The following is a 26,238-nucleotide window of genomic DNA, read 5'->3' as shown; positions in this document are numbered from 1 at the left end:
TGCACCTTGTTTGTGACTATGAGTGTTCGCTAATGAGGGGGCAGTATGGAGGAACAAGGAACTATCCTCGTCATGAAATAAGAAACAAGTCTGATTCGCAAAATGGTGGTATTGACCAGTCCATATAGCAGCTTAAGGCGTTTCTAGATCAGCAGCAATTAAACAAATATGATTTAGCCTATTTTAGCCACCTAAAAAGGTAAGCTGGAGGATCAAAATCTATTTACCAATGAATAGTGAAAAGCTATGGATTGGGCCATCCAATACCAAATGGAAGTAAGTTAAACAATTTTTGAAATAGAGTAGATCAACTAGTACTCAATAGCTTTATTAAGAAAAATTACATCAATGAACAGACTAACCAAAGTAGTTGACACAGCAATTGCACATCAAAATGCAACTGCAAAAGGCCAAAAAGAAGAAAGGGACAAAAAGAAGACTTGTGCAGACGTATATAATACAGAATACAGTATAATTTAAACATTGACAACAAGCACATAATGCAAAGACTTACACAGACTTGGATGGCCAAGACTTATGTGTTTGTTATAAAATTAATAACAAGCACATAATGTGAAGACTTATGCACCCTTGGCTGGCCAAGATGCTTGAGCTGACATAATAATTCCCACAATAACACCAAACAGCCCAAGTGCACTACCAAAAATCTCGATCACAAGGATCTTAACGAAAAGTGAGGAGTTCTGTGCATCAGATAAAGCACAGCTGCTTCCAATTATTCCAACGCACAACCTTTTCAAAAGAAATAAAAAGAATAACAATAATTAAAGGGCAGAAAAGCATTGCTTTAAGCTTGACACCACAAGTAGAAATCCATGTACGAGAAGAAAATTATTTTAAACTCACCCACAGACAAGATTGGCAAAGCCCACAATGATCCCAGAAGCAAAAATTGCATAGCCAGCACTAAGAGACTCTGGTGCATAAATCTGTGAGGCAGGTACACTCTCGAGCTTTGTTTGAAGAATGATAGCCACAATAACACCATATATAGCAACCGCTTCACAAAAAATTACACTGACAAACAAATCTTTTGAGACTTTGAACATAGTGGGAAATATTTGGAACATACAAAACATAAGAATCATCAATAATGACATTATGCATATGTAGTAGAGACTATGAGCCTTTGACTTCACACTTGCTTACAAATACACAAACATATCAAGTCAAGGGCCAGAAGAATTCCCAATACTGATTACTGCCTACCCCAGAACCATACAGCTCTGTTCTCTCATCAGGACATACTGTTCCAACATCTCATAAATGTAACTTTACACGATGTATTATAAAGGGCGGGACAAGATTGTTAAAAAAAAAAGTTCATGAAGATGACAGAGAGTATAATGGGATAGTTCACAAAATGAATCTCAGATGTAGAATTACCACTCTTAATGAGAGTATGCTTTCCAAAGAATTATGCAATCACGGTAATATTTTATAAGGTTAAAAAACACCAATGCAATCACTGCATTGTTTAGTTTGTCAAATTCATGTACAAAGCATGAAGTGATTACTATTAGCAAAACAAACCGATAGTAATGATAGAACAAACTGACTAATTAAGCTCACAGTTCGGAACCAACCTACCATCAACCCATCAGAACAAAAAAAACATAACCTTTAGAAAGTTAAAACAGCAAGCAATACATCTATGAAAAATTCCACGTCCATGGTCTCCCTATATAGAGCTAAGGCAAGTAAAGAGTAAGGTACAACAACACATCGTTAGAAAGTTCCACGTCCATGGTCTCCCTAAGTTTGACTCAACTTCTCATCTCACAAAAGCAATACATCTATGAAAATTTACTCTGAGTTGAAGCCAAATATCAATCTATGTTATACACTTTAACATGCATGGTAACATTGAGTTAAAACATTTCTTCAAGGTTTTTTGTGGTTCACGAACTAATTTATACAGAATTGTTATGATTTTAAAAAATACATGAATTGTTAGCTATGGATCATAATATAAGGGATTATTATGCAAAGTTAGAGACCAAAGTCAAATTAGCTTAATCCTAGTATTGCTAATAGTCTAATACACCTATTTATATTCCACTTTATGGCAAACAAAACAAGAAATACATAAAGTTTAGCAATTTATGTTGGTATCAACCTTCTAAATTCACGCTGCAGTAATTAAAAAAGTAAATTACCTAATCAGATTCTTGGAGGTAATCCGAGGAGCTTTAATGGCAGCACCAATCAAACTACTTCCAGTTATATATATTCCCCTAAAACATATCATAATTCCAACCAAAATCATTAGTTTAATCGAAAACCCTAGCGATTGATAAAAGAGATAAATGAAACTTTTACCAAGCAGCACCAAGCACTGAAACGCCGATGGCAATTGCAATTCCGATGGCAGAGAAGGTATACGGAGAGATCTGCACCAACGCTCGCGACCATGAGCTCGATGGACCCGCCATTATTGATTGTTTGATCCTGATCTCAATGACGACTCCGATGAATCAAAGGGGAGAGAGAGAAAATTAGCATGTGTTGTATTGAATCGGGTCACTAGCTTCTTATTCGGGTTAGTTTAACAAAGTTTGGGCCGATAGAGAATGAAAGGCATAATTTGTACCGGGGTGTACATGGATCGGGTTGGTTCGAATTTTTTACAAATCAAATCAAATTATTTGTGTCGGGTTATTAAATCTATAAACCAAACCAAACCAATAAAAGTCATGTTTTTTTATATCAATTTTTCTCGGATTTTTCGGGTTTTTTCGGGTTTCTCGGGTTTTTCGGATTTTTTCGAGTTTCTCGGATTTTTCATAGTATCTAATAAAAAGCACAGAACAATGCTTCTTAAAAAGAGTTCTAGTACAAAATATCAATATATAAGATGGAGACAGAACACTGTTTGAAGTTTTAACTTTATAATATAACTTTATAAGATGAGTTTTTTTGTATATTATTTAGATGGGCTTCTCAAGTCCAAATCTAAATGTAAGAAATAAAAAAAAATATGAAAAATTTTTAAAAAATATTTATAAATTACATTTTTATAAATATTTTTATGTATAACATAATTTAAAAGTAGTATATCTATAATCTGGTCGGTTTGGGTTCGGTTTGACTTTGTTTAGTTAAAACCAAACCAACCCTATAATGGTCGGGGGGTTTTTCCAAACACCAAACCAAGTCAAACCAAACCACTAGTCGGATTTTTTTTTCGGTTTGGTTCGATTTTTCGGTTTGGTGCGATTTTTCGGTTTGCCCTGTACAACCCTAAATTTTGTACATTGTGAAATTTTTACAAAAAGTTTTAGAGGTCGTTTGGTAGAGTGTATTATCAAAATTAATGCATGTATTAATTAGATATATTAATAGTATCTTATTTGGTACTTTTTTTCATGTTATGTATTTAATACCATAGATTTCTAGCTATTAGTAATGAAAGGGAGTTAATGCACGCATTAACTTGATAAAAAAACTCAATTACCCCTCAAAATCCTTTTTATATCTTTTCTACCATAGTTGTTGATGATATTTTTGTAAATAAATATTTTTATACAATGTATGTTATTTTTAATACACTAAATCAAACAATGCATAAGAAATATTTTATCTATAATTAACGCAAGCATAATTGTACAAGTAACAGAAAAAATTCAACAAAATGGTTGCATGTATATGTAATGTATCGATATTAAATAAATAGTTATATAATATATCGATATTGTATAAATAGAGTATAATCTTGTGTATATAATGTATAATCGTTAATGTCTTGGAAATGCAAATTAATAAAACAGAGATATTACATCAGAACAAATTGATTTACTGAAATTTGATCTTGAGGAATATCTTAAAATTATCAGGTTAAAAGGAAGACAACAACTGATGTTGTTTGCAATCCATTGAGAAAGTCTAGGGGAGCATTGATGCCTACAGTACATGATTGTCACTTGTCAACTCCACTCCCTGCCTTGGAAGAGTGCTCCTAGTAATTGTTCTTTGCATGGTTGGCAGCAGCTAGGCCTTCAAAACTTAGAAATAAAATTACATATTTCTATGACTAACAAAATTAGAGTAGAAAGTTTTTGAGTGGTGATGACTACCCGATGCACTAAAGCTCCCGCTATGCGCGGGGTTCGGGGAAGGGCCTGACCACAAGGGTCTATTGTACCCAGCCTTGACTTGCATTTCTGTCAGAGGCTGTTTCCAAGGCTTGAACCCGTGACCTCCTGGTCACATGGCAGCAACTTTACCAATTACTCCAAGGCTCCCCTTCGTGATGACTATATGTTATCACATTATATGTTGGAATTCATATTCGAAGCATAGAAATAAATACAAATATCAAAGGCGACATACGGAGTCTGAAATTGTTGTTACTTAATTCTGAAATTATTGGTTGGTTTTGCTATTAGTTGTGCATGTTATTTTCAAGTTATGGGATGTGATCACAAGGGCTGTTTATTTAAGAGAATGTATAAACGGAAATGTTGCAAAGATTTAAGACTAGTATTGTTGGGATTTCTCCCAACAAAAATTGGCGTATGCCACTATTTACAACGAACACATGGTATTCTTTAGTAAAAGGCGAAAGAATAGTTCGCTATGTGCTCATTACATGGCTGAGTAAGTAATATTGAGGGGTTTGAGCTCCTTATATACTAGTTTTAGACGCTCCTTCTTCACTAACTTGTTGATGTGGGATGTTTCCTTTTTGCAGTGACTACCACTATGGGCTCTACTAGTATTGGACTTTGTGCTCTTTCCAATATGATGGGCATATTGGGCTTTGTATTTTTGGGCCCCATTAACATGAGCTCCGCTCGTTCTTTTGACAAATTCAATTTTGTTTCTTTCGGCCTGTAATCCCATGATTAGATGATTATTTAGCTAACACTAAAACAGAAGAAAAAAAAAAAAAGGAAAAATTACCTTTTACAAATATTCTAATACCATATTTACTTGTATTTTCTATTATACCAAAAAATATCCAAAATCCCTATTTTTCCTTTAACTTTCTCTCCCTCACTGATACATCACTCTTCCTCCCTAAATCCTCGCCTAAATTCGCTCCTCTTCATCAGTTTTTGAGATTTTGAATTTTTGAGTAAATCTGTTACTCAATTTCAAGGTTCTAACTAAGGTATATTTAAGTTTTTCCTTATCTGGAATCTCACTTCATCCTCATTCAATCTGATTTCTCCTAAAATTTGTATCGTTTGATTTCTTCTGTAAATCTTTGAAAAATCTTCTAAAATTGGTATCATTTGCTTTCTTCTGTAAATCTTTATGTTTTTTTAACTCATATCTTCAATGATATATGTGGAATCCGTTCGTGGTCTCACACAGTTGAATAAAAATCAAGGAATTCTTGTTTCACCTGGTTCTGATTCATCTTGGGAAGGTTACGATGAAGTTACATCCAAATATTGTAACGATCCAGCAGTGATGGATAAGCTATGTGAGAAATTGAAGTCGAAAGCTCCAGTTCAACATGCATCCAAAGAACTAGACAACAAGATTGAAGGGATTACAACACGCCCTAATCTCCCAAAGGTATGGGTTCAATTAAGTTTTTTTTTAATGTCGTTTTTATGAAGGTTTTTTGATTCTGATACATATTGTTTATGTATCAGATTCTCATGTATCAACGTTAATGCTTCTGATACATAGTATTTTTTTAAATGTCATTTTTTTTGGAGATTTACTACTTCTGATACATCGTGTTTAAGTCTCAGTTTCTATTATATCAAGTTTTAATGATTCTGATACATCTACATTTATGTATCAGATTATAATTTATGAAGTTTTACTGCTTCTGATACATCTTCTGTATGTATCAGATTCTCATGTATCAAATATTTTAATGCGTTTGATACATCGTATTTATGTATCAATTTCAAGTTGTATTTAATCATTTTTCATGTCAATACAGGGAATGAAGTACGTCAAGATCTCGTCCCACCCCTTGAAGGAATTGATTAATCAACAACCTGCAGGAAATAAACTTCACATATATGTATCAAAACTTATGTATCAACTGTAGAACTGATGTATCATAACTGATGTATCTGTATTTAATTAGCACATGTTATACCTAACTGATGAATCAACAACCCACAGGAAATAAATTTCACATTAACTAATAGCTTAAAGCAAAGGGCATACACTAATACTCCTGCAAACAGCTGTTGTCAAGCCCATTAAAATCGTAAGAGTTAATAATCATATCCACGTTAATTTCTCATATACAAAAGACAAGCCAGAGGATGTTTGGCATTTTCCGAAATTAGAAAATAGAAACGGTTGAAAATGGCATCATCGCTAGTACACATAACAAAAAAACAAAAAAAAACTCCACGCACACCATAAACAAACAGAAAAAGCATTTGAAAGCACAAACAAACAAAAGGAAATAGACAACCCAAGAATTGGGTCCTATTGCAAAACTCTGTTGTAAACTTGTAATTAGAAGACCATTTCTCAAGGCAATGTTGCATAAGAGTTATAAGTTTGTTACTTAATAGAACACTAACAGAGCGAATCATGAAGCTTTCTCCTTGATAAATACACTTTTTCCGTGCCAAGTTTAACCCTGAACGCAAAGATTATAATATAGGTTATATCTAACTGATGTATCAAAAAACTGTAGGAAATAAACTTCACACATATGTATCACAACTGATATATCAACTACAGATCTGATATATCAGAATTGATGTATCAGTCTTTAATTAGCATAGTTTATACATAACTGATATATCAAAAATCTGCAGGAAATAAACTTCACACATATGTCACCAACAACGATTTCATCACTTTTGTATTGTTCATAACTAACATCGAATTGCCAAACTCCAGAATGTTTCAGTAGTATCGGAATATTCATATCGATTAATTGATGAAACTCGAAGTTTAGTTTGAATTGATGCTCTGTTTTTTTTCTTGGAGACGATGCTCTGTTTTTTGGGTTGAAACTTCATGTACATAACTGTTGCCTTTTTTAACCAATTAATTTCATTAATTAGATCAGTGATTGATTTAAAGAGCCAATCATAACTTATCTCAATCTAATATCCATAAATAGCTGATGTGCATTAACTATTCTACAGCTAAAGTTGATGTATCAGATACATAACTTATGTATCAGCAAAACTGAAAAAAAGGTCGAAATCGACTTTGGTTTGAATTGATGCTCTATTTTTTCCATTGGAGACGATACTCTGTTTTTTGGCTTGAATCTTCATGTACATAACTTTTGCTTTTTTTAACCAATTAATCTCATTAATTAGATCAGTAATTCATTTAAAGAACCAATCATACCTTATCTCAATCTACTATTCATAAATAGCTGATGTGCATTAACTATTAAACAACTAAAGTTGATGTATCAGATACATAACTTATGTATCAACAAAACTGGAAAAAAAATTGAAATCGACTTTGGTTTGGATTGATGCTCTATTTTTTTTCATTCGAGACGATGCTCTGTTTTTTGGTTTGAATCTTCATAAACATAACCGCTGCTTTTTTTAACAAATTAATTCCATTAATTAGATCAGTAATTCATTTAAAGAACCAATCATACCTTATATTAAGATACTATCCATAAATAACTGATATGCATTAACTATTCTACAACTAAAGATGATGTATCAGATACATAACTAATGTATCAGCAAAACTGGAAAAAAAAATGAAATCGACTTTGGTTTGAATTGATGCTCTGTTTTTTGGCTTGAATCTTCATGTACATAACCGTTGCGTTTTTTAACCAATTAATCCCATTAATTAGATCAGTAATTGATTTAAATAACCAATCATACCTTATATGAAGATACTATTCATAAATAGATGATCTGCATTAATTATTCTACGGCTAAAGTTGATGTATCAGATACATAACTAATGTATCAGCAAAACTGGAAAAAAAAGGGAAATCGGGTAATTTTGATACGATGAGGGATGTATAGTAATTAGACTTTTCCATTATGGGATTTAGGTAAAGTTTACAAAAAAAAATTCTCCTCGTCTCAATTTATGTGATGATACTTCCATTGAACACGAAACTTAAGAATAAAAGAAAAGCTTCTAAAAATTTTGGTCTAAAACAAGACATCGATAATTCTGTGGTTTTAATCATCTCATCAAGGGTAAAGTGAGAAGTTTAAAGTTAAAGGTTCTAAACATATACAATTTTCTTAATTCTTTTTAGAGGAACTTTCAAAAATATCAAAGACTTGAAACATAATTAGGCTCCTTAGCTACAGTTTGCCTAATTACATTCCATAACTATAGTTTCAGTTGCTATGTCAATTTCTGTTTGCATATTTTTCTACATTATACAAATTGAGCTTTTCCGTTTGTATATATCACTGTATAGTACAAATGAGACTTTCAAAGAAATTTTATATGCAAATGCAATTTTGCTTTAGTGATTTGTATATGAGTTCCGAAATTCGCTTTGTATACAAATATAAACCTTTAGATATTTGTATATGAGCCCGAAATATACAAATACAAAAAAAAATATAAATTTGCTTTAAAGATCTATATATAAGCCCCTAAATTTGCTTCCAAATTTGTATATGAGCTCCACATTTGTATAATAGCAAATTTCATTAAACTGTAGCCGCAATTTGTAGTTATGTGAAACTATATTATTTAATAAACTAATAATGTTTGCCAATCTTCGTAATTTTCCCATATTGTTATTAGATATAGTTACCAAATATCCTTGCTTGAATAATGTGTTTTAGAGTACATAACTCCACAATCAGTACCCTTTTTATTTCTTGGCCAATATTTCACTCAAAAACCTCGAGTTCTTAAAGAGATTCTAACTCGATGTTTCTGAAGCTTTGTATACCTAGAGAAGCTTTGATTTTCACCTGTTAACTCGATGTTTCTGAAATAGTTGAAGACCAGTTTTTATATGAATAAACAAGCATAAAAATTTAAGACTCATCTTGTTGGGGTTCCCCACTCCAAATATTGGCGTATGCCACTACTTGCAACAAACACACGGTATTCTTTAGTAAAAGGCGAAAGAATAGTTCGCTATGTGCTCATTACATGGCTGCGTAAGTAATGTTGAGGGGTTTGAGCTCCTTAAATACTAGCTTTAGACGCTGGCTTCTTCACTAACTTGTTGATGTGGGATGTTTTTCTAGTTTCTGCAGTGGGCTACCTCTATGGGCTTTGTGCTCTTCCCTAAGATGAAGTTATTGGGCTACATTTTTAGGTCATCAACAAGAGAAATACAGAATTACTCATAGACTGCAGATAAGTTTCTTTTAGTATGACACTATATTCATTTTTGATTCCTTTATATAAGAAACATGTGATATTTAGATTTTTTTTTAATTATGTTACCCTTAAATATGAAGTGATTATATAAACATAACATAGCACATTGATAATTGAACGGTTTAGCACTTAATAATTCGTTAAATTTGTGAACTTCCACCCTTTAATTATTTGATCCATTCTCTCTTTAACATATTTATTTTGTCAAATTTGTCTTATCGGACATGTTATCGTGTGATTGGGCGGTTATTTAGCAACATTAATGGAATTCCTTATAAGGTGAGAACATATAGTAATTGATTTAGAGACATGATCCACAAATCACTTTATCTCAAAAATTTCTTTTACAGCTTGTTACTCATATTTTGTTAGAAATATTGAAAATTTTAAATCAATTATAATATAATATGTAGTATATATAAGAGATCGGAGAAAAATCAAGCAAATTGTTATATATCAAAAATCTTAGGGCACTCTTACAAATATAGAAAAATAACAAGAGTAATAAGGCAAATAAAACACACATTTATAAATGTATGAATGTATCCACCAAATTGTTATTGAACTGTTTAAGTTTCATCATCGATTGCATCAATGAATCCCATGCTTACGCTAAATTCAATGGCGATGACGCTTTGTCGGAGCAAAGAAGATGAGAATACAACATCATTGAGTTTGAATTTGGAGAAAATTTTACGAATCGTCCATGAAAAAAAAAGGAAGAAAATCATCTATGAAAGAGAGAAGAATTTCACTAATTTGTGGTTGTATGAAATTTTGGAGAGAAAAACTTATAGATACAATGCGTAGAAATATGTTTTGCCATAGTAATTTTTTTCTTTAATAAAATGAGCCGAAGTTTGTTTTGGTCAAAATTAAGAAATAAGATAGGAGTGGGAACTTGGGCGAAAAATGTTTTTATTGCTTTTGTCATAGGAATTCTTATGCAAGTATATGGCTCAAAAGAATAATTTTCATCAGCTGTATCAAACAAGTGTTTGGACAAATTATTTTTATTTTGGGATGATTTTTAATTTTTCTTTACTTCTTATTTAATAAAAAATATGAGCAGAAGTATTCTTAACTGTGACTTAATTTCGTAAGATAAAAGCTTAGATTTAAAAAATTAGGCCACTATCAACATAAGTTCATATGAATAAGTTAGGTCCGATAAAAGACAAAAATTTGGTGTCTTTTTTATCTCACTTTTGTTTGCAGCAAAACGTTTTACCCCAACATTTGTTCTTTATCCTACGGGCAGTTATGTGTAGTTTTCTTGAATGTTTTTTATCTAGCATATTTTTTATAGGATAGCCAGCTGGGCTACAAATTTGTAATTGTTCTTTACTGATGACTAATAAAATTATTAGTTATCAAAATAAATATATATTTTAGCTTAGAAATTGAGGATTATTGTTTGTTTCTTTGCCGATCCTGTTTTGCCTGAATATGTTCTCTAACCCATCCAAAAAACACTTGTTTATTTGAATGCAATTAGTATTCTTTCTATCCTAATTCATGTTACATTATTTTTTTAGTTTATCTCAAAAAAAAAAGTCAATTCTTTTATATTTAGAAACAAATATTATGAGATGATTTAAAGGCACGCGATGTGGATCAAGTGAAGTGCATTAAGGACGAGCATGGAGAAGTATTGGTAGACGAGACCCTCATTAAACAGAGATGACAGTCCTACTTCCATAAACTCTTGAATGAAGAAGGGAACAGAGAAATTGTGTTGGGAGAGTTGAAACATACAGGGAGGCGTCGCGATTTTGAGTGTTGCAGGAGTATTACGGTCGAGGAGGTTAAGGATGTTGTTCGTAGGATGCACCGGGGTAGAGCGACCGGACCCGACGAGGTTCCTGTGGAATTTTGGAAGAGTGCGAGCTCGGTAGGTTTGGAGTGGCTGACTAGGCTATTTAATGTCATCCTTAAGACAACAACGATACCCGAAGAATGGAGGTCGAGCGTAATGATCCCCCTATACAAGAACAAGGGGGATATCCAGAGATGCGATAACTATAGAGGTATCAAGCTTCTAAGCCATACTATGAAAGTGTGGGAAAGAGTAGTGGAGATGAGGTGAGGAGAGGAGTGTCTATTTCAGAGAACCAGTTCAGATTTATGTCGGGACGTTCAACTACAGAAGTCATCCATCTTATGCGGAGACTGGTGGAGCAGTATAGGGAGAGGAAGAGAGACTTGCATATGGTATTCATTGACCTAGAAAAGACTTACGATAAAGTTCCATGAGAGATACTGTGGAGATGTCTGGAGGCTAAAGATGTACCGATGGCGTACATTAGGGTGATCAAGGACATGTACGAGGGTGCCAAAACCAGGGTAAGGACAGTTGAAGGCGACTCAGAGCACTTTCCAATTGTGATGGGGTTGCATCAAGGATCAGCTCTTAATACGTTTTTTTTTCCTTGGTGATGGATGGATTGACGCGACAAATTCAAGGTGAGGTGCCATGGTGTATGCTTTTCGCAGACCACATATTGGAGTCTAAAGGGTTCAAGCTGAGTAGGACCAAGACAGAGTACTTAGAGTGCAAGTTCAGTGAGACACCTCAGGAGGTTGGAACTGAAGTTGGGCTTGGTGACCAGGCCATCCTAAAGAAAAGTAGTTTCAACTACCTTGGTTCTATTATGCAAGACAGCGGGGAGATTGACGATGATGTCACACATCGTATTGGGGCAGAGTGGATGAAATGGAGGCTCGATTCCGGTGTGCTATGTGACAAGAATGTGCCACCACAACTTAAGGGCAAGTTCTACAAAGTGGTGGTTAGACCGGCTATGTTATATGGGGCGGAGTGTTGGCCAGTTAAGGTATCTCACGTTCAAAAGATGAAAGTTGCTGAAATGAGAATGTTGAGATGGATGTGTGGGCAAAGCAGGAACGACAAGATCAGAGTGCTCCTAGTAATTGTTCTTTGCACGGTTGGCAGCAGCTAGGCCTTCAAAACTTAGAAATAAAATTACATATTTCTATGACTAACAAAATTAGAGTAGAAAGTTTTTGAGTGGTGATGACTATATATGTTATCAAATTATATGTTGGAATTCATATTCAAAGCATAGAAATAAATACAAATATCAGAGAAGACATACGGAGTCTGAAATTGTTGTTACTTAATTCTGAAATTGTTGGTTGGTTTTGCTATTAGTTGTGCATGTTATTTTCAAGTTATGGGATGTAATCACAAGGGCTGTTTATTTAAGAGAATGTATAAACAGAAATGTTGCAAAGATTTAAGACTAGTATTGTTGGGATTTCTCCCTCCAAAAATTGGCGTATGCCACTATTTGCAACGAACACACGGTATTCTTTAGTAAAAGGCGAAAGAATAGTTCGCTATGTGCTCATTACATGGCTGCGTAAGTAATGTTGAGGGGTTTGAGCTCCTTATATACTAGTTTTAGACGCTGGCTTCTTCACTAACTTATTGATGTGGGATATTTTTCTAGTTTCTGCAGTGGGCTACCTCTATGGGCTTTGTGCTCTTCCCTAAGATGAAGCTATTGGGCCACATTTTTAGGTCATCAACAAGAGAAATACAGAATTACTCATAGACTGCAGATAAGTTTCTTTTAGTATGACACTATATTCATTTTTGATTCCTTTATATAAGAAACATGTGATATTTAGACTTTTTTTTAATTATGTTACCCTTAAATATGAAGTGATTATATAAACATAACATAGCACATTGACAATTGAACGGTTTAGCACTTAATATTTCGTTAAAATTGTGAACTTCCACCCTTTAATTATTTGATCCACTCTCTCTTTAACATATTTATTTTGTCAAATTTGTCTTATCGGACATGTTATCCCGTGATTGGGCGGTTATTTAGCAACATTAATGAAATATTATAAGTGTGTATTTAGGTAATTTTTCTTTTTTTATAACATTAGATCGTAACAGTCCGCTAATATTAGTAGGATCACAAAAGTTGCAAAAAGATGAACAAGGATGTGGGCCTGAAACCCAAACCATGCAGCAGAAGCAGAGGCCCAATTCCTATCCTGTTGGACATAAATAATTATAAGTATGTAAAAATTACTTAAAAGAGTACTATTTAATAAATAATTATTGATTTTATCGATATTTTTAATTTATTATCATTAATAGCAATATATAGCAATATTATGATAAATATATACTATGTACTAAAAGTAAATTATGCATGTAATATAAATTTAATATAAGTGGTTTAAAAATATATTGTGCTTGCTTGATAAAAAATAGAGACAATGTATTATGATTGTATTAAAGTGTGTGAAAAATGTATTACCTATCAATAAAATTTATATTATGGGTATTTTATAAATTAATTTGTAATATATATTAAAACTGTATTATAAATATATTATAAGTGTTCAACAAAAATAAAAATATTATTATCATAAATGATAAATATTTTTTTAATATAATATATCTACGTAATTTTCCCAAATAAGTATTTGGCCATAGATCATTATTGGCCATAAATAGTTTACTTCATTTATCAGGTTAGACATCCATACTTGTCAAAAACAAGAAATCACATCTTTACAAACAAGCAAGAGGAAAAATAACAAACTTAGTTCCTTTGTCTTTCCTCAACCATCCACTCACTACGACAAAATGCTTATAGCACTCTTTATTAATGTGTATATTTATTGCCTAAAATCTATTTTGAATGTAGTGAACTGCTAATGTGGCTTCTCCAATACCATGATAATAAAAGAAACATTAATTTCATGACAACTTGCTTCCAAGTGATAGCTAAGCTAGCATAGAAAAATTGTCCTTATTGAATCTGAAATCACTACCTTCGTCATGTAGGAGGAACCCACTAAATTAATAAATCTCCATATATTATGTCCCTCTCAAAAATATGTGTTGGAACTGTTTTTGGCGAAAGTTTTATCAAAACCCTTTTTATATCTTATTTAAAGTAGAGGTATGATTTTCGTATATTCTATCTTTTTTAAATAATATTTATGATTCAGATTTGATATGTTGTTGTTATTGAACATGTCCCTAGCTATTAATTAACATCCTCTTTGTATATAATAAAAGGAGAAACCAAAATAAATAAATTAATCTTGCTCCATGCGTATGGTCCTGAAATATATAAGTAGATATTAAAAAAAGAAATATTCCATGTCATTAGCCTCCAAAAACAGCATTTGATGTTGTGACAAACCAATATTATTATCCTATATCATCAAGACAATTATATAACATATGTAGAAAATTAGTTGTTTCTCACAATAGTGTCACACACATCAATTTCAAGAAATTAATTAAGAGACAAAAAAAATAGTAAAAAATCCATGGGTTCTCTAACAGTTTCCCACAAACTTCCCATTATTGATTTCACCATGGAGAATTTGAAACCAGGCACAAATTCATGGTCCAAAGCACGTAAAGAAGCTGTTGGTGCTCTTGAAGAGTACGGTTGTTTTGTATCATTATATGATAAAGTCTCATTAAAGATCCATGATGATGTTTTTCAAGCACTAGAAGAGTTGTTTCATCTTCCAACTCAGAAAAAAGTCCAAAATAAGTCTAGTAAACCTTTGTATGGTTATGTTGGCCAAATACCATTTATTCCTCTTTATGAGAGTATGGGCATTGATAGTGCTAATACACTTGAAGGAATCCAAAATTTCACCAATTTCATGTGGCCTAATGGAAACAATGCTTTCAGGTAATATTTTATTTGTTAAAAGTCCCACATCGGTGATGGTAATTTGTTTTATATATAGTCTTGGTCGAATCTCACAACTTTAGCTAGTTTTTTGAGTTGAGTTAGGTTGAAGTTGATTTGATCATACTAGAGTCGGACACACTTAATCTTTTTCCACCCGATGTCGGGCCTTTTCATATTATCTTGTCTAGATGTCAAGTCTAGGCGTGTAGGGTGTTAGTAGTCCCACATCGGTGGATGATATGACAATCTGTCTCCTGGACATCAACAACTCTTGAACTAGTTTTTGCAGTTGTGTTAGCATATCCAAGATCGAAACTTAAACATATATACATAGTTGAATGATTCAATATTTATCATTCCAATATCTTTGAGAAAGAAATAAATCAAGAAAATAATAACTTCACTAGTCTTGGACGAATCTCACATCTTTAACTAGTTTTGGTAGTTGAGTTAGCCTCAAGTTCCATTTTCTTTATCATGATATTAGAGTCAGATACACTCAATTCTTGTTTCACTTGATGTTGGGCTCCATATTATCTTGTCCACACTTTAGTTGTTAGGTCTAGGCGTGAAGGGCGTATTAATTAGTAGTCCCCCATCTATGATATTAGACAATACAAATTACCTAAGGTTGGGTTACGCCCAAGATCAAATAAATTCTAACATATACTGCTGAATGATTCATTTATATATCTTTGTGAAAGAAAATAATAACCTCATGTCTAATCCATATATATATATAATTCCTTTGAAAATTTTATTTTGTTAGCCAAGCATTGCTAGCATACTCAAAAGCAGCAGCAGAACTAGAAGAAATGGTGGTGAAAATGGTATTTGAGAGCTATGGTGTAGAGAAATACTATGAATCACACGTTAAATCAGTGAACTATCTAGCTAGAGTGATGAAATATAGTGAAGCCCAAGTAAAAGAAGCAAAATTGGGATTTGTTGAGCATACAGACAAGAGCTTCATGTCAACAATTCATCAGACTAATCATATTAATGGTTTGGAGATCAAAGGGAAAGATGGCCAGTGGTTTGGAGTTGACCTTTCCCCTTCCTCCATCGTCGTCATGGCTGGCGACGCAATCATGGTATCCATCTTATTTCATTTTATGTGTCTTAATTTGATTAATTACGAGTGTCAAATTTAACAAAAGTAAAAATGAGATGACGCAGAAAAAAACGTTTAAGTTACCTAGTACCTACATATATACAATAGATAATTAATTAAATATTTATTGATAATGTAAAAATTCTTTTATAATGTTAAAGTGTATGTAAATCTTGTTGTTTTTATATTTGATATTATTGATTGGATATAGGCATGGAGCAACAATAGGATAAAATCTCCACATCATAGAGTGATGATGGGGGAAGAGAAAGGAGCAAGATACTCCATTGCACAATTTTCATTCATGGAAGATTCACTAATGGTTGAAACACCAAAAGAGCTAGTTGATGAAGAGCACCCTTTACTATTCAACTCATTCAACCATCTTGATTATCTTCATTTCTTTAGCAAAGAGGAAAATAGAAGGCTCGAATGTGCTCTCAAAACCTATTGTGGTGTTTGACATGCAAATTACTTGTACTACTATTTTATTTTCCACGAGGTAAAAAACGGGTGCAAGAAAAAAATAATAAAGTTTCTATTAATATGGTTATGATGCAAATATATCTTTATGTAATTTTTTTTTTCTAAAAAATGTATCCTTATAGAGAAATTTGTGGATTCCTTTTCGTTTTTTCTTATCGAAAAGTTTCTCTTCTGAGTCATTTTCGCAGGAGCATTGCAATATAGTACAAAATAATCTGTAAATAATTCTCGATTAATTATGATAACTCCATCGCCCAATAAAATTTTTGGGGAAACTCTATGACGCCATATATTTTTGTACGGAGGTAGTACAAAACAAATAATAACCACCAAAGATAGTAGAAGACTTATTTTGTTTGTGCATACATCGATGGGCAGTAAGCTAAGGGAAAAAACAAGATGAGAGTTTCTATTTATATATTTGCCAGATCTAATTTTGTGAGTTTATGAAATTTTGATTTTTATGTTGGTCAAAATCTGAAGAGAATTAGAACAAACTTTGAGATAAATATTTACCCTATTATTTCTTCAGAAGTATAGTCATCTGACTTACTGCTCACTCATCAACATCGCAATCAAATCTGAAAATTGTTGCTCTCAATCAAATTTGATTTTAAGGTTTCTAGAATTTTGTTCAATTTTTTCCCTTGAAATTTGAGTTTTAAGAATTTGTAGTCCTGACTCCTGAGATTAGTGGAGGGGAGCCAAAGGGCTATTTTTTTCTTCAAGAATGTATAAAAGACCATACTTTTTAAAAAACAAAAAACAAAAGGGACAAATCGCTAACTCAACAACGATTTCCTTGTTATTTGTAACGCCATTAAATTTTTGAAGAAAATCACTACTCTTGCAGTGATTTTGTTAAAATTTAATATATATACTTTTAAAAACTTCGCTGCTGCCACAGAGATTTTCAACTAAGTTTTTAATTTTTTTTAAAACAATATCGTTGTGCAACGATTTTCAAACTTTTTTTAAAAAAATAAAATATTGCAGCGATTTTTCCTCTTTTGCCCTGTATATATATTAACACATCAATGCAAGTGCAGCGATTTCCCCCTTAATACTTGAGCCTTTGACTTATTTGGTCCTATTTTCTTTGAGCACGACTAGCAACTTGGGTTGGAGTGTTGTTGTTGTTGTGACGAACTTCTTTGAAATTCCTCTCCAATTTCCTTTTCCTACCTTTTCTAGTCCCACCAAGAGTCTCCTGTGTTCCTCCTCTGTCCATGCAACTCCTAATTCAAAAGTACTTTCACCACGTTTAAAAACTACTCTAATTCAAAACAATTGTTCAAATCAAAGCGGCATAAAAATTGGAAGTGTTACTCAGAAATTCACGTGTTTTTAAAGAAAAATTAAACTAATTTTTCTTTCTCAAGGAAGAAGATGCACGTTAATCATAGGCAAGTTAACAAGCTACCATGATTAAATAAGTTTGTTAGAGTTTGTTATGAGTTGGTTATAGGTTGTTGTGACTGGAAACTAACTATAGGTACACTGTGAATACACCACACCCATACACATGTAACATATGTTGAACTAAGTGATATAGTGAGCAATGTAGCTTCTTTTCTTGCTTCTCTGCCTCTCCTTCTTCTCTGCTTCTTCTTCTCCCTCGTCTGGTTCTTCTCACTTTGTTATAGTTTCATACAAAGCTCCATTAATAAAACAAATAAGTGCAGGGATTAAAAAAAATTGAGGAAAATTGCTGCACTTGCAGCGACGTGTTTTTTTAAAAGAATATAGGAGAAAAATCGCTACAGTAGAAACGATGTTTCTTTTTTTTTAAAAAAAAAAAGTTGAAAAACACTGCACTTGCAACGATGTTGTTAAAAATAATTAGTTGAAAATCGTAGCGATGTTTTTTTTAAAAAGTAATTAAATTTTACAAAATCACTGCAAAAGCAGGAATTTTATTAAAAAATTTAATGGTGTTAAAAATAGCACAGGAAATCGCTGTTGAAGTAGCGATCTTTCCCTTTTGATTTTTTTTTAAAAAAGAATGGTCCTTTATTTATTTTTAAAGAAAAAAAATAGTTTTTTTTGGCTCTGAACAAGATTATTGCATCCCTCTGCATGACACAAAACCGATGGACAAATTATGTCGTACAGGTTGTTGATTGTGAAATATTTAATAGAAAAGTAACCATTCTATAAGTCTAACGGGTCCTAAATTTTTGAATGGAACACTTCATTTGTGCAAAACATTACGATAAATTAATTTTTTTTCTTCTTTACAGTTCTAAAAATTAAACCAATATTTCTGCCACAATGCTTTGGCCACAATAACCTTTTGGACTTTATCAAAAGTTGTAATTAATTAGACACGCAAAATAAACCAAAAATTTATAATTTAATTTGTCATCAATATTGGTGGGTCCAAAATCCACGTTCATGCATTATATCATTCACAATTTTCTAGCTTTAGTTTGTCCATTTATGTAAATCATTGTATGGTCCAAGTTATGATTGGTAATATTTTCTTATAGTTTAATCTTCAAAATTATGGCTTATATTAGCAAATTAATGTTAGTTATAGTTTAATCTTGAGCCTATACATTTGACAAGTTTCTCCGTGAAGGCAGAAAGATTACGATTTTTTTTTAAAAAAAGAATAGGTCCAAAAATATATTCAATTGCAAAAAAATGTCACAGTAGCTCATTAATTGAATATGTATTACTGGGACAATCATATATATTATATTATACTATATATAATCATCAATCAAACACTATTTAATCATAAAAGATTGTGAAGGATAAGATCCTCCTAATTGAATACATTTTGGACTTTCTCTCTAGTTTTGCATTGAATATCTTAATTTGACATCACACTACAAAGAGAAAACAAAAATTAAATAGTACTCTATAAATAAATAAATAAAAAGTTTTCTTCGAAAAATAACCAACCAACAAATACATGTAAAAGAATTTAAAACACACAAAACGAAGAATTTAGCTTTGAAATTAAATGTATAATATTTTTTTTATTTTTTATGAAGGGGAGCCTTGGAGTAACTGGTAAAGTTGATGCCATGTGACCAGGAGGTCACGGGTTCAAGCCTGGAAACAGCCTCTGGCAGAAATACAAGGTAAGGCTGCGTACAATAGACCCTTGTGGTCGGGCCCTTCCCCGGACCCTTCGCATAGCGGGAGCTTTAGTGCACCGGGCTGCCCTTTATTTTTTTATTTTTATGTGATACATGTACACGTCCAACATACTCTTGATCTAGTACACAATAAACATTATTGTACTCTTCATAACATTAAATTTTGCTAACATAAGCCATAATTTAAAACCTTTTTTTCCTAAAAGATTGAAAGGGATTGTGGTCCTTAATGGTGCCTATTTGACAGGATTTTCCTGGAAAATCAATTAGTTAACTGTAATTAGCATTATATTCCTCATCAATCATCATCATAAATAGTAATCTATAAATAAATAACTTTGTTTAGGAAACAACCAATTAACTAATAAATAATGTAAACCAATAAAAAACATATCAACACCCACCCTACATCTAATGAGTATTTGGACGTTTCCACATGAATTATTTGGAGATTTTAATTACCAAAAATTTAAAAAGTACAGTATCTAGTTGGCATTCTTTGTCACCTCATTTAATTCTAAAAGATTATAGAATGGGTCTTGCTCCCTGTGAGAGAGATTAATTTTATATGTAAATAAATGTTCTACATAAACCCCTCTAACTTGGTCTCAATTTTTATTTTGGCACTCTATCTCAATTTTGTTCTATTTTAACCTGTTAACCTTATTTTTTATGTACTATTTAACACAAAATATTAATTTTTATGATTTCATTAATTTTATTTATGTTCTTTAACTGAAGTTCTGCATTTTAAAAATCAATGGACACCGTGAATTTTCGTAAAAAAAATAAGTAAAAATTGATGGATGAACGTTGATTTTATTTTAAAATAATATTTTTTTTTAGTTTTTGCACATTTTTGCGTAAAAAGTAAGTGCGTCAGTTTTCTTAATCATTGACAACTTGAGAAAAAAACGTCAGTTTTCTTAATCATTGACATCATGAGAGAATCTTTTGTGTTTTAGCTTTTAGTGGTGTTATTGTCAATGACCAAAGATCTTTGTTTTATACTAGCATTGAAGATGTTTTTTTTTTAATCCTTATTGGAGCTAAATCAAAAATTAAAAAGCGGGTATTTGAGTTAAATCCAAATGACCTAGATCACATGAATAAAAATAAAATATGTGGTGTTATTTAATTGAATGTTTCATATGTTTATCAACACACACTAAATAATTTACATCGAATAATATCTTTTATGTTTTTAAATGATACATTAAAAATTAAGATGAAACAAGATTGAGATGGAGGGCCAAAATAAAAATTAAGGACAATAAGTTAAAGGAATTATCTATATATTTGGCCAAGCAATTAGAGACCAAGAAAACCAAAAGAACAAAAAACAAGGAAAATATAGTAATATACTTATGGGTTCTCTAACAGCTTCACCAAAACTACTAGTAGTTCACTTTAACAATGAAGAATTAAGGCCAGGCACAATCACTTGGGAATCTACATGTAAAGAAATTAGGTATGCCTTTGAAAACCATGGTTGCTTCATAGCACTTTATGACAAAATCTCACCCCAACTTCAAAAATCCATTTTTCAAGCTAATAGTCAACAATTATTTGAACTCCCTTTAGAGAAAAAAGTCTTAAACACAAGTGAAAAGCCTTATCATGGATATGTTGGCCAAATTTCATTTCTACCTAATCATGAAGCTTTTGGTATTGATTATGCAACTACTTCTCAAGGTATTCAAAGCTTTTCCAATCTCATGTGGCCTCAAGGAAATGAATCTTTTTGGTAATTAATGATTTCTCATTTTCTTTGTTACATTTAATATATAGCACGATCGTGTAAGAATTTAGATTCAATGGGTACAGAATATACATGCAACATATTATTATATATAATTTAATTTCGGGCTTAATTTGTTTGTTATAGTGAGAGTTCATTGATGTTTTCCAAGATTATGGCGGAGTTGGATAAGAAGGTTGTTAGAATGTTGTTTGAGAGCTATGGAATCGAGAAAAATTGTGAATCATACGTTGAATCAACCACGTATCTCCTTCGATACTTGAAATACGATGCACCAAAGACGATGGAAACTAGTATGGTTTTTCCCCCACATACCGATAAAACGTTCACAACCATACTATACCCAAATCACATTTCAGGTTTGGAAGTTCAAACTAGAGATGGTCAATGGATAACTCTTGAGTTTCCACCATCTTCTTTTGTAGTCATGGCTGGTGAAGCAATCAGAGTAAATACATTACTCCTATATACTTACCTCTCAATGTTTTTATTTTATTCGCGATCAGTATACATAAGTTAAACTCGTGTTTTATTTATTTTTATAGGGATGGAGCAATGATAGGGTGCTTAGTCCAATTCATAAGGTAATTATGGATATAAGTGGGAGTGAAACAAGATACACTATTGGATTATTTACTTTTTTAAAGGATGATAAAATTATACAAGTGGCAGAAGAATTAGTTGATGAAGAACATCCATTGAAGTTCAAGCCATTTGTTCATCTTGATTTGATCAAGTTCTTTGATACAGAACGTGGTCGAAGATCGCAGAATTTAGTTAAAGATTTTTGTGGTGTTTGAAATTATATGAATTTTTCATATAATTTATGTTTGGTTTCTTTTTATTTCTATATTCCAACCTAGTAATTTACTTCTTATGTGTCTTGTTTGTATAATGAATCCAATAAAATATTGTACGTGATAGTAGTGCAATTTATTTTCTTTTCTAGATGATGATTTAATGTATTGTTCATGTATCTAAGGAATTTGATTTCTTTTACGCTCTAATTTACTTTTTCATGTTTGGTTTGAGAATCAATGAATAATTTAATGTTAACTTTTAAGAATTGCTGGTGAAAAACATACAATTACAATTGAAAAATGGGAAATATTTTAGAAATAATCATTTCTTCAAATTGATGAAATGATATCTCACTCAAATTAAGAAAATTTAAATTCATTGCGGTAGAATCTTCATCGATCTCTTTCTAGTTGTTCTCATGCGAATGGTCTGTTTGATCCTTACTTTAAAATTGAATTGCAGTGTTATCTTGAGATTTCTTTGAGTCTAATCTTTTGATTATAATATAGGAATCAAGACTATAATTACACATTAACCAAGGACTAAAATAGCTATTTATCCATTTTCTATTGTTAATAAAGTCGCGCAGAGGGAATATTTTTTAATAAATAATTATTGATTTTAGCTATATTTTTTATATATTATCATCTATAGCAATACATAGCAATATTATGATATATCTGACATGTATTAAGAGTAAATTATGCATTCAATATAAATGTATTATAAGTGTTTTAAAATATTCTATACTTGTTTGACAAGAAATTGACACAATGTATTATAAGTGTATTAAAGTGTGATAAATGTATTATTTATAAATAAAACTTGTATTATATGAGTTTTATAAATTATTCTAGCTAATATGTATTAAAATTATATAATAAATATTTTATAAGTGTCCATTGAAAAAAATATTATTACTATAAATATTAAATATTTTCTTAATATAGTATATTTATGTATTTACGATTGGTAGCAACTAGCAAGAGGCCACGGATTGGGTTTTATTAAATAGGGCCGAAGTTTGTTTTGGTCAAAATTAAGAAGTAGGGTACGAGTGGGAATTTGGGCCGAAGAATGTTTTTATTGCTTGAACAATTTCAAATATATACAATAAATTAATTAGTTTACAATAAATATAAATATATTTTATTTAAATAAAAAATAATTAAAATTATAGAAAATATATAATAACTATACACTGACTATACAATATAGATTACTTATGAATGAGCTATATACTGAATATACATTATGATACACTCAAAAACTGAATATAGCTCGACTATACAAGAAATATGCATTAATTATACATGGCTATACAGAAAATCGTCATTTTTTTATAATTATTTTGGCCATTATTTTTTTATAATTATTTTGGCCAAATAGCCCCTGAGTGTAATTTGCCCTATTGCTTTTGTCATAGGATTTCTTACACAAATATACAGCCCCCCAAAAGGAATAGTTTTCATCAGCTGTGCCAAATAAATTTTTGCGCGGATTATTTATCTCTATTTTGGGTATTTTTAATTGAGATAAATATAATAAATGGCCATTTCGTTATTTTAGTTACCAAAAAATGTATATTTAGTGTATATTCATGTATACTTAATGTATATTTCATGTATAAAAGATATCATAATGTATATTTAGTGTATATCTCATATATCAGTAATCTATATTGTATAGTCAATATATACTTTTTATGACTTTTGCAAGCTATATTGTATAGTCACTGTATATTTTCTATGATTTTTGGCTTTTTTTTATGTAAATAAAACATGACTATATTTGTTATAAACTAATTAGTTTATTTTATATATTTGAAATTGTCCCTTTTTAATTTTTGTCCCGGCTTCTCATTTAATAAAAGTAGAAATATTTATAATTATGACCTATTTCTTAAGATAAAAGTTTAAGTTTAGGAAATTTGATCACTATCAGCATAAATTGGTATGAATAAATTAGAATTTTTGGCTAAAACCATTTCCAAACTATGGCCTAAACATAAGGTACATCCTTATGTTATCTTAATAAACAAAAAACATACCTATACTATTTCAAAAGTTGTAAGATCCATCCTTCTGTTAATTGCAGTCAACAAACTATAACGACACCAACAAAAAAAAATGTGTCAGGTCCGTGACTTTTCCCACCCCAGTCCCGATTGTCTTCCACCTCCAGGATCCAACAAGTAGGAGGCTTCAAAATTTTAGCATTTTAGTTCGAAAATAGTCTAAATCTTTTTGTCGAAATTCTTATTCATATGCTGTCATTTGAAAATTTTCTCTTCTTTCTTGTTCTTATAGTGCTTTAATTGTTTAATGTATTTGATTTATGTTTTCGTCTCTTTTTGTTATTTTGAGAGGAATTATTGTTTCTTAAGAACAATTAGAAATAATCAAGATTTTCTAAGTTGGTGTTAATATGTCCACTACATGTTTGATGAAATGTCAGGAAATTTTGCAAATTTTGTTATTTTCTTTTCTGATTGTGGGTTTGGATAGTTCCAATATTGCACTCATTTAACAATACAATCTGGATGCTAGATAGACTAAAATAAAATCAAAGTAGGATTAATCTAGAGAGGCGTCATTCTCATCTACATTGGTATTATAATATTTTAAATTTTATACTGATTTTAAATTCTGAATTCGCATAATTTTCTATTTGAAGTTAAGAGAAAGTAGAAGTATGAATTTAACTTTTTTATACTTTTTGAAAGTGGTGCCGTAAACCTAGGACTAATAACACTTATCATTCTTTAATGTTGGGGTGGATTTGGTATTCTCTGATGTTCAGATCAAAAGAAACTGCAAGTTTTTGAAGCCTTATTTAGGAGTAAAGCCACATGCTTAGAATTTTTATTTTTATGCCGTGAGATTTTTGACAGAGATAAATAGAAGGAGAAATCTCGCAATTTTTAAAATAGTATAGAGATATTTTTTGTTCAGTGAGATAATATAAGGATGTACCTTATATTGATACGGCATAACTTTATTTTAGTTTTTTTTTTTTGGTTTGCAGAAAAACGTTTTACCCCACATTCCATCTTGAATGTTTCTGTCTAGTATTTTTTTTTTCCGAGGGGGGTGGGTTGGAGGTATAGCTGGCGATAGCTGAGCTATGGATCTGTAATTATTCTTTACCGTAAAATTATTAGTTATCGAAACAATATATTTTTATCTTAGAAATTGAGGATTATAACAATTTTAAATATATATAATAAATTAATTAATTTATAATAAATATAATTAAGTTTTATTTATTTATATATGAGCTATACACTAAATATACATTATAATACATTCAAAAATTAAACATAACTTGATTGTACATAAAATATACAATGATTATATATGTCTATACAATGAATAACCATTTTTTTAATAATTATTTTTGTCGAATGGCCATGCGTAATTATCCTTTATTGTTTGTTTCATGGTCGTATCTTATTTTGCCTGAACATTCTCTAACCCATTCAAAAAGCACATGTTTATCTTAATGTAACTAGTATTCTTTCTATCTTAATTCATGTGACATTTTTCTTTTCATTTTTTAGTCTACATGTGACATTTTTTTTTGTCTATCTTTAAAAAATGTCATTATATTTAGAAGCAAATTTTATGAAATGAATTGTAACTAAACAAATATTTAAGGTTATTTTGATCTTTTGGACCACAAATTTTAATAGTTTTTTTTTAAAATTTTTTTATCTAATAAAATAATGTTACATAAATTAAGACGTGAAAGTAATAATTTTGAATGTTGCTTTTTCCTATACTAGTCTACTTCCTTCAAAGCATAGAGGTCTTTTTTTTTCGCAGATCAAATATTTTGATATAAGTCATGATCAACTTTTTATCATTTATAAATATTAATAGGTGTGTGTTTATATTTTCTAAAAGTAGTGTATTTTTTTATAATTTAGATGGGTGTGGTATA

The 26,238-nt window shown here is 31.1% G+C and overlaps 3 protein-coding genes, 1 non-coding gene and 2 pseudogenes across 4 annotated transcripts; 2 read left to right on the top strand and 4 right to left on the bottom strand.

Annotated features, from left to right (window-relative positions):
* Window positions 1–303: 303 nt before the first annotated feature.
* LOC129901209 (V-type proton ATPase subunit c''1-like) lies at window positions 304–2,554 on the bottom strand. The gene is made up of 4 exons (XM_055976337.1): window positions 2,344–2,554; window positions 2,181–2,258; window positions 868–1,038; window positions 304–753 (listed from the first exon to the last, which is right to left on the bottom strand). Exons 1-4 carry the CDS (start codon window positions 2,454–2,456, stop codon window positions 582–584), a joined length of 534 nt encoding a protein of 177 aa, XP_055832312.1. The 5' UTR covers window positions 2,457–2,554; the 3' UTR covers window positions 304–581.
* A 1,955-nt stretch (window positions 2,555–4,509) lies between these two features.
* LOC129901920 (U5 spliceosomal RNA) lies at window positions 4,510–4,618 on the bottom strand (annotated as a pseudogene).
* A 4,348-nt stretch (window positions 4,619–8,966) lies between these two features.
* Window positions 8,967–9,075, bottom strand: LOC129901918 (U5 spliceosomal RNA; annotated as a pseudogene).
* Window positions 9,076–12,571: 3,496 nt separating this feature from the next.
* On the bottom strand, window positions 12,572–12,687 carry LOC129901907 (U5 spliceosomal RNA). Its single transcript, XR_008769993.1, has one exon. It is a non-coding gene; the product is annotated as a U5 spliceosomal RNA (small nuclear RNA).
* A 1,896-nt stretch (window positions 12,688–14,583) lies between these two features.
* On the top strand, window positions 14,584–16,691 carry LOC129900646 (2-oxoglutarate-dependent dioxygenase AOP3-like). Its single transcript, XM_055975659.1, has 3 exons — window positions 14,584–15,014; window positions 15,787–16,111; window positions 16,343–16,691. The coding sequence occupies exons 1-3, from the start codon at window positions 14,638–14,640 to the stop codon at window positions 16,592–16,594; spliced, it is 954 nt and encodes a 317-aa protein (XP_055831634.1). The 5' UTR covers window positions 14,584–14,637; the 3' UTR covers window positions 16,595–16,691.
* A 4,361-nt stretch (window positions 16,692–21,052) lies between these two features.
* Window positions 21,053–22,418, top strand: LOC129900781 (probable 2-oxoglutarate-dependent dioxygenase AOP1). The gene is made up of 3 exons (XM_055975825.1): window positions 21,053–21,477; window positions 21,619–21,940; window positions 22,038–22,418. Exons 1-3 carry the CDS (start codon window positions 21,098–21,100, stop codon window positions 22,290–22,292), a joined length of 957 nt encoding a protein of 318 aa, XP_055831800.1. The 5' UTR covers window positions 21,053–21,097; the 3' UTR covers window positions 22,293–22,418.
* The last annotated feature ends 3,820 nt before the right edge of the window (window positions 22,419–26,238 follow it).

The sequence above is a fragment of the Solanum dulcamara genome, chromosome 8 (genome assembly GCF_947179165.1).
Source record: "Solanum dulcamara chromosome 8, daSolDulc1.2, whole genome shotgun sequence".
NCBI classification, from domain to species: Eukaryota; Viridiplantae; Streptophyta; class Magnoliopsida; order Solanales; family Solanaceae; genus Solanum; species Solanum dulcamara.
The sequence above is the reverse complement of the archived record's forward strand: the minus strand, read 5'-3'. Positions and strand labels throughout refer to the sequence as shown.